We start from the raw sequence: 8533 nt of genomic DNA, 5'->3' as shown, positions 1-8533 counted from the left end.
TTTTAGCTGTCACAAATGTTAAATGTTTAATTTATGATGATTGTTAATATAGCATCAAGCAGTATCATAATAAACAAAAGAAAATGATAAGTGTGTATACAATGATACATGTTAAATACACAAAACACACACACACACACACACACACACACATACAAAAGCTGAATACTACATTAAGGCAGCGAGTTGAAACAGCAGATGGTTTGTGTATGTGTGTGTGGACCTCTTCATCTGTTTTAAATCGTCATCATCACGCTCGTGTCAGTGCTGACCGTCAGATGAGTAACAGTAGATCTGATTAGTCAGACAGTAGCGCGTGTTATCTTGAGAGAAGGGTTGCTCATCACTGGCACCACTGTCTGAGTCCTCCTCATGTTCCACATTGTGTCACTTCTTATGTAAGAACCGAGCTTCATAGCAGGAAAGTGTTCTCCATATGGGTTTTTATGAAAAACTCGCTGCTTTTCAGATGTTAATGGTGATGAAGCACCACAGAATGCAGCCATGTACATTCTTATTGAATAAATGTGCACAGAAAATCTAACAATGACTTTCATGGTGATGCCATACTACGTCTGGTTTCTAGTCCAAATATCTTAAAAGGCTTAAATCGAGAGGCATTTTATAGATAAGCAAAATTAAATGTCTTGTTTTACGAAATAATGTCAAAATTAAGTGAGTTTTTTTTCCATAAACAAGCAAAATAATCTTGTCAAAAAGAGAAACAAGATTATTTTGCCTACCCATATATGAGTTTTGTGGTGGAAATGGGCTTATGTGAGTATCATGTTGAAAGCTGCATTCTCTAGTCATTTTAGACTAAATGAAGTAAGTGCTTATGTCAATCCCAAAAGCCGACAGTGTGCCACTGAAGCTCCTAAGACAGCTTTTGAGATAAAGTGTTTTGTGCAATACTGCTAGATTCTTCTTAGCCAATATACTCGAACTGTATTAAAATCAGTAAAATATGATTGAATGGTATTCAAATGTGTAAAAACCTTGATCAAATCCTGCATCATGTTTGACTCTCTTGTGTTCTTGCAGAATCAGTTTTTAATCTTCTTGAAGACTTGAAATTGAAACTTAATCCCATTTTCCTCAATAATTTCATCGGGTACTCCGGGAAAGCTTACATAGAAAAACAAACAAACAAACAAACAAAAGTCAATAAATCCATTCATGTCTAAAATGACATTAAAATACAATTCAGTGGTGGACACTACTGAGCAGGGCCGGAGTGGGACTCCTTTTTAGCTCTGGAGTTTTAAGCCTTAGACCGGCCCACCTCAGTCGACGACTGACAATATTAAAATAACTGAATTTCCAATTCAGTTTCAAATGACACTAACACGTCTTTTTCAAGGACACAGCTGCTTTAGAACTTCAAATGTTTTTCATAAATATGAGAACATTAATTCTTTAAAGATATCCAGTCCTTTGTAACAGTCGTCACACACACACAAAAAAATGTATTCCTACATAAGTAACCCAAACAGTATTTTATGTCTTAACACTGAAAAAAACATATTTTACTCTGGTGAGATTCGAACTCCGGTCGGCCGCGTCAATGCGTAACGTGCTAACCTCTAGACCATGGTGGCTCTGTGAAGAAATGTAAAGTTATCTGCCCCTATTGATGTCTACTCTTGGTTTTACCCTACTCTTTTTCTGATCAAGTTATGTTAAGATTAAAAGTTAAGATTTATTAATGTAGTAAATCATCTGATTTTCATTGAGCAGGTGTAATATCCATTAATATGTATTAATATTCACTAAGGTGCCGCTGTTTGGGGTGGAATGGGGTGCAGCCCGCAGGTTAATGATGATCATCATTAACCTGCGGGCTGCATTTAGCTCACGGGGCTGCGAGAAAATAAATAAAAAGAGCGGAGCTGCGGCAAAATTATGATTAAAAAGAGTGAGGTTATGGTCAAATAAACAAATAAATTAAAAAAGTGCAACTGCTGAGAGTGCAAGCAGCTAGGGACACCGGCCCTCGCGGCCAAAAAACGGACCGGCCCACCGGGAATTCTCCCGGTTCTCCCGATTAGCCAATCTGGGCCTGCTACTGAGTATTTTTACTTCACTACATAGTCATAGAACATGTTGCAAGTACTTTATTGCTGTATGTTTATCTTAGGAAGCTTTTACTTCACTCCAAAAGAAAATCTTATTTTCATTTTATTACATTTTCTGAGTGAAGCCAAGTAAAAAGTTATTATGATGAGGAGAAATTATCACCTGCTCAGAGACCAGATAATGTTTAATTCATGAAAGAGCGGAATTTCATTTATTCATTTATTTTCCTTCGGCTTAGTCCATTTATTAATCTGGGGTTGCCACAGCGGAATGAACCGACAACTTATTTAGCATATTATTTACACAGCGGATGTTCATTCATTCATTTTCGTTTCGGCTTAGTCCCTTTATTAATCTGGGGTCGCCACAGTGGAATGAACCACCAACTTATCCAGCATATGTTTTACGCAGCGGATGCAATAGTATCTGGATGCAGGCTTTATGATGCAAGCTGAGATTGCATCACCTAGTGATGCAATGTCAGACTCAATGGAGTGAGTGACATCACTGTGACGGTTAGGTGAGCGCATTAAAAAAGCATTGGATGCAGCTCAGAATGCACTGCACCAGGTCTGCATCCAGACCCCTCTCAGCGGATGCCCTTCCAGCTGCAACCCATCTCTGGGAAACATCCATACACACTTATTCACACTCATACACTATAGCCAATTTAGTCTACCCAATTCACCTGTACAGAATGTCTTTGGACTGTGGGGGAAACCAGAGCACCCGGAGAAAACCCATGCCAACACTGGAAGAACATGCGAACTCCATCTAAATGATTCACTGATTCAAATGATCTCTTCAGAATGAGGGTCCAGTAAATGATTCACTGATTCAAATTAAATCGTCCCTTCACAGCGAGACTCTAGGACATCATTCACTGATTCAAATGATCTGTTCAGAATGAGTATTCAGTAAATCCTGCACTGATTCAGCAGTGAAAACTCTTTTTATTCTTCCTTTCTCTAACTTTAAGATGTAACTTTATTACATTGTTATTTATGTTTGTTTGTTAATATATGTCTATGCCATTTTTAATTTACTCCTATTTGTCTCTATGTTTAGACAGATTTACTCGTGAGCCTACCTTCATCCACCACTGCATGAGATGCATAAAATGAAGTAGTCAGAGGATAATCCTACCTTTTTTGTTTCCTGAAAATGTTGGGGTCAAACTCTGGGAAAAAGACGTCACATTCAAAGTTGGCCATGATGTCGGTCAGATAGATGAGATCACACCAGGGATGCTCTAGACTTTCCTAAATAATATGGTCACGATATAAAATGAAGTACAGTGTTTGTTAATACCTATAAATGTCACAAACGATGAATCAGGAGTCTCACCTTATAGACTTCAGTGCCTCCTAAGATCCAGATGACCTCCACAGTGTGACATAAAGGAGGTTCAGAAACCAGGCGAATTATTGAGTCAAAGTCCTTACACAGATAGTGGGCATGCGGAGGCACTGAACTGAAGAGATACAGTTAAAGACAATGATTAGTCCTCCTGGGAGTTTTTTTAATTCAAATATTTGTGCAATGTTTTAACAAGCAAGTTTTTTTTAGGTATATATGTATATATATATATATATATATATATATATATATATATATATATATATATATATATATATATATATACATATATATATATATATATATATATATATATATATATATATATATATATATATATATATATTAAGGGTGTCACGATCCTCCAAATCCTTGATTCGATTACATTTTCGATTCTAAAGGCACAATTCGATTATGAATAATTAATTAATTAATGACCAATTAATTATTTGTAGCCTACCGTTTAAACTACCTGACCTGCATGGTCTTTGTTTTACCCATAAACAAATCATACAGTAAATGAATAAAGGCAAGATACACACATAATTACCACCTGTCAATCACTTTTTCTGCGGGACTCGGGAATAGGCATTGATCTGTGTCGTTATAATGGCGTCTGTAAAAAAGACGCACAACCAACAGAAACCAGCCAACAGTATCTGAGGTGTTCGCTAAAATGACTAAGTACAAGTGAGTGAAAGATTGAAGCAGTCCTCTGACTGCCTGGACCTGCTGTCTCGAGCGCATGGCTGTGTGTGTGCGTCTGTGTGGTCACGTGATGTGCATTTTCAGAGGTAGAGAGGAAGGAGGGCTGCTCAGAAATGCTACACGCCACTGTGGATGTCAAATCGTTGTCGTTCCAAAAATGGCATTTAAAAACAAAGACAGAGTAAACAGGGCCTGAGTGCAACGTGGGCGGTTGGAGGATCGCGATGCCGGTGTTGTCTATCAGACGAACCGTACCTAATACGTACATAGCAGAGCTTGCAAAACTGTGTTTTCTTTGTCGACAACACGAACGTTGTCAACATAACTCACTGGAAATCCAAAATGCTTACACACCGGCGACTTCATTGAAAGAGGAGAGGGTTTAAGTTCTCTCGACGGGTCTCCTGCTTCTGCAGTTTAACAAGGACTTCAACAAGCTTGTTTTTTTCCCGCTTTGCAAGCCAAGCTGACGTGACATGGGGGCGTGGCAGCATCGACGATTCTATTTTTTGATTCAATAATCGAAATTGAGCATAAATTTCAATAGATTCCTAATATATATATAAATATATACTACCAGTCAAAAGTTTGTGGTAATTTTTTTTTTTAATATTATATGATTCTGTTCATCAAGGCAGCATTTAAGTGTAAAAAAAAATAATTGTTAAATGTTTATAAAAAAATGTAAATATATCTGCTTTCTTACTGTGTGTAGTTTGAAATGAAATTATTACTCCAGTCATTATTGCTTTTATCACTATTAAAGTGATTTGTGAAGGATCATGTGACTGGGAAGACTGGAATAATGAAACTGAAAATTCATCTTTAAAATCACTGGAAAAAATGAATTATTAAATGATATACTACTTTTAAACAGTTTAGAGCAATAACATTTCACAATTTTACCATTTGTACTGTAGTTATGATTAAATAAATGCAGCCTTTCCCAGTGATGGGTTGCAGCTGGAAGGGCATCCGCTGCGTAAAACAAATGCTGGATAAGTTGGCAGTTCATTCCGCTGTGGCAACCCCAGGTTAATAAGGGGACTGAGCCAAAAAGTTAATGAATGGAGTGAATGAATAAATAAATACAGCCTTGGTGAGCAGGATAAGCTTATTTTAAACGTTTATATAAACTTTATATATGTATTTTCCTTCAACTTCCCATCAGGAGTCGCCACAGCCTAATGAACCACCAACTCATCCTGCATATGTTTTACACAGCGGATGCCCATCCAGCTGCAACCCAGTACTGGGAAACATCCATAAACACTCATTCACACACGTACACTAAAGCCAATTGTAGTTAATCCAATTCACCTATACAGCATGTCTTTGGGGGAAACCGCAGCACCTGGAGGAAACCCACGTGAACACAAGGAGAACATGCAAACAGAAATGCCAACTGAACCAGCCAGAACTCAAACCAGCGACATTCTTGCTGTGAGGCGACAGTGCTAACCACTGAGCCGCCATGTCGCCCATTCCTGTTTAAAATTTTAATTTCAGCATCATTACTGCATGCATGACCCTTCAGAAATCATATGATGATCTGATGCAGAAACACTTATAAATTTTATGCAATTTCAAAAATATGTGGCATTTTTCAAGCTTATTTGATGAACTAAAAGATCTAAAGAGCAGTGTTTTATATAAAGCCTTTGTAACATAATAATTTTCACATTAATTAATTTATCACATACTCACTGAATACAAGTACCAATGTCTTTTCAAACAAACAAACAAATAAATAAATGAATGAATGGATGCTTACATCATCTTTCTGCTCAATACCAAATTTATGCAATTTGCCAAAGGAAAAACCGTCTCAGGACAGGAGAACCAGCAGATTCGGCCCCAGACAATCAGATTCTTCTTCCCTGATGTGCACCGGAAAAAAACCCTCAATTATTTTATTACTAAAATTAAATATTAAGATATGCTCTTTAATATACATCAAAACAAATTTAAAACCACTTACCGGGTGCCGACACGGCTGTTATTGTATCCAGTAAGAACTGAAATTCTTTTCTGCATTTAAACACATTAGACACAGATTGTGTAGTTTATGTATTTAGCACCGTACAACTTTAATAACTGCATAGTGTGCAAAATGCAATTTGAGCTGCATGACAAAAATCTTTGATGTGTTAATGGCGTGCCTAAATCAGCTTAATGTATTGATCCTATTTTTAATTTGTATGGATGAGCAGCTTTATGACAACATCATATTCTCTTCCAGAAAGATAAAGCAAATTCCTGTTGCCTATAACCCATATGCTATCGGACTGCACGTGCTGTTATCTCTTATCTCAATGGGCCGGCAGAGGGGGGCTCGACGTTTCCACAATTCACAAACCTGCTGACGCTCAGTTTGAGTTTTAAAGGTCAATGGCACATTCCAGCAATAGGATACAAAACTGGGGCAAAATAAATAATATTAATAAAAATATTAATAACAAATGACAAAAAAGTACAAAACAGACTCATAATATGCTATTGTGATCCTATGTGGATAACAAGACTATACAAACTGTTATTTTAAAGTTTGATATAACTTAATATTAGTAAAAACCCTGAATTGTGTGATTGTTTAAGTTTTTTATGCAAATCCTGCCAAACATTGATAATATCCATACATATACACAAATACAAAATACATAATTTAATTTACAGAATTGTACACAATTGTACAACAACTTGTTACTTGGATTTTAAGTCCAAAAGGTCAAGAACTGAAGCAGGTCCTTATGCAAGTTTGCCTTGGTTTTATTGTACTAAACGCTTTGATTGATTATCATTTGTATAACCACAGTTTTACTACAAACTTGATGTTACATATCCATGGTGGACAATGTAGCAAAACTATAAATAATTTGTTATTACCACAAAACATGTTTTTTTTCTATTTTAGGTTTCTTTGAAGTTATTTTCGGAAGAAAGACAGGTAAGGTGATGCTTTTAGTGATTTAATAATCGTAAAACGTGCTGCTTTGCATGCTAGCCTAGCGTCATACTATACTGTATACCTAGCATACCGTAACTAAACCTGAAATTTATTCTATCTAAAAAAAAGAAATATAGATGTTCAAGGCCGATTTATTTCGACAAATTGTTTGTCAGACGCTTGTATATGTGTCGAATTAATAAGTCATTGTACCCCCCAACATAATTTTCACCATACATAAGCATTGGCTAATCTGAATGAACACAACTATTTCTTACGGAAGACACCAGGGAATCTGTCCGTCCTTCCCGATGCCCATATCCCTGCAGGCAGCTGCGATGAGCCGGATTGGCTTGCGCATCTCCTCCCCCTCGATGTTCATCATTTAGGTCTTTTCACCAACAGAGCGTTATCTGGTTTATTTAATAAACTACCGTCGTCCTGTGGGATTTGGATGAAGTGTTCGCATCTCTCTCGTCCTCAAACACAGACAGATTATGGAGCTTTTAAAACATCTGCTTGGGTCAACATGTGACATCCAATGGGAGTGGCGGTCTCAAATTAATAATGAACCAGACAAAAAAGAAAACAAACAAAAAGCTAATATGTCAGTTTCACTAGCTTATTTTTTTGCAAATAAAATTAAGTTGTTCATGATTATTTGGTGTCACATGGATTATTAACCATAAAAATATGTCATTTTGAAAATGCTTTCAGCCTAATCTATCTATATGGATTTATTAGCCAATAGTCTTTAGAGTGATCAAAAAGCAGCAGTATATGCACATGTACAATGCATTGTAATAGTAATAATAATAATTTATGATATTTAAATGCTAATACAATAAAATTAATGTGCTTCTTTTTCACTTTCTGTGCATTATAGAATCTTGAAATGTTAAAGTAAGAAATAATGTACACTCAACGGCCACTTTATTAGGTACACTTGACCAACTGCTCCCTAACGCAAATTTCTAATCAGCCAACATGGCAGCAACTTAATGCATTTAGGCATTTATACATGGCCATTACGATCTGCTGCAGTTCAAACAGTTACAACCGAGGTATGCAGAAAAGCATCTCTCAATGCACAATACATCGAAACTTGAGGCAGATGGGCTACAGCAGCAAAAGACCACATGGAGTGCCACTTCTGTCAGCTAAGAACAGGAAACTGAGGCTACAGTTCATACAGGCTCACCAAAATAGGACAATAGAAGATTGAAAAAAACGTTGCCTGGTCTGATGAGTCTCAATTTCTGCTGCAACATTCGGATGGTAGGAATTTAGCGTCAATAACATGAAAGCATGGTTCCATCCTGCCTTGTATCAACGGTTCAGGCTGGTAGTGGTGGTGTAATGGTGTGAGGGATATTTTCTTGGCACACTTTGGGCCCATTACTACCAATTGAGCATCATATTAATGCCACAGCCAACCTG

At 36.8% G+C, this 8533-nt stretch overlaps 1 protein-coding gene across 1 annotated transcript; it reads right to left on the bottom strand.

Moving 5' to 3' along the window:
• Nucleotides 1-7572, bottom strand: zgc:153031. The gene is given in 6 exon segments (NM_001044830.3): nucleotides 1-1128; nucleotides 3226-3341; nucleotides 3427-3553; nucleotides 5921-6026; nucleotides 6128-6177; nucleotides 7372-7572. Coding segments are annotated over 6 exon segments (588 nt in total). The 5' UTR covers nucleotides 7479-7572; the 3' UTR covers nucleotides 1-1046.
• Between the last annotated feature and the right edge of the window lie 961 nt (nucleotides 7573-8533).

The sequence above is a fragment of the Danio rerio genome, chromosome 18 (genome assembly GCF_052040795.2).
Source record: "Danio rerio strain M-AB ecotype USA chromosome 18, GRCz13ab, whole genome shotgun sequence".
Lineage (NCBI taxonomy): Eukaryota > Metazoa > Chordata > Actinopteri > Cypriniformes > Danionidae > Danio > Danio rerio.
The sequence above is the reverse complement of the archived record's forward strand: the minus strand, read 5'-3'. Positions and strand labels throughout refer to the sequence as shown.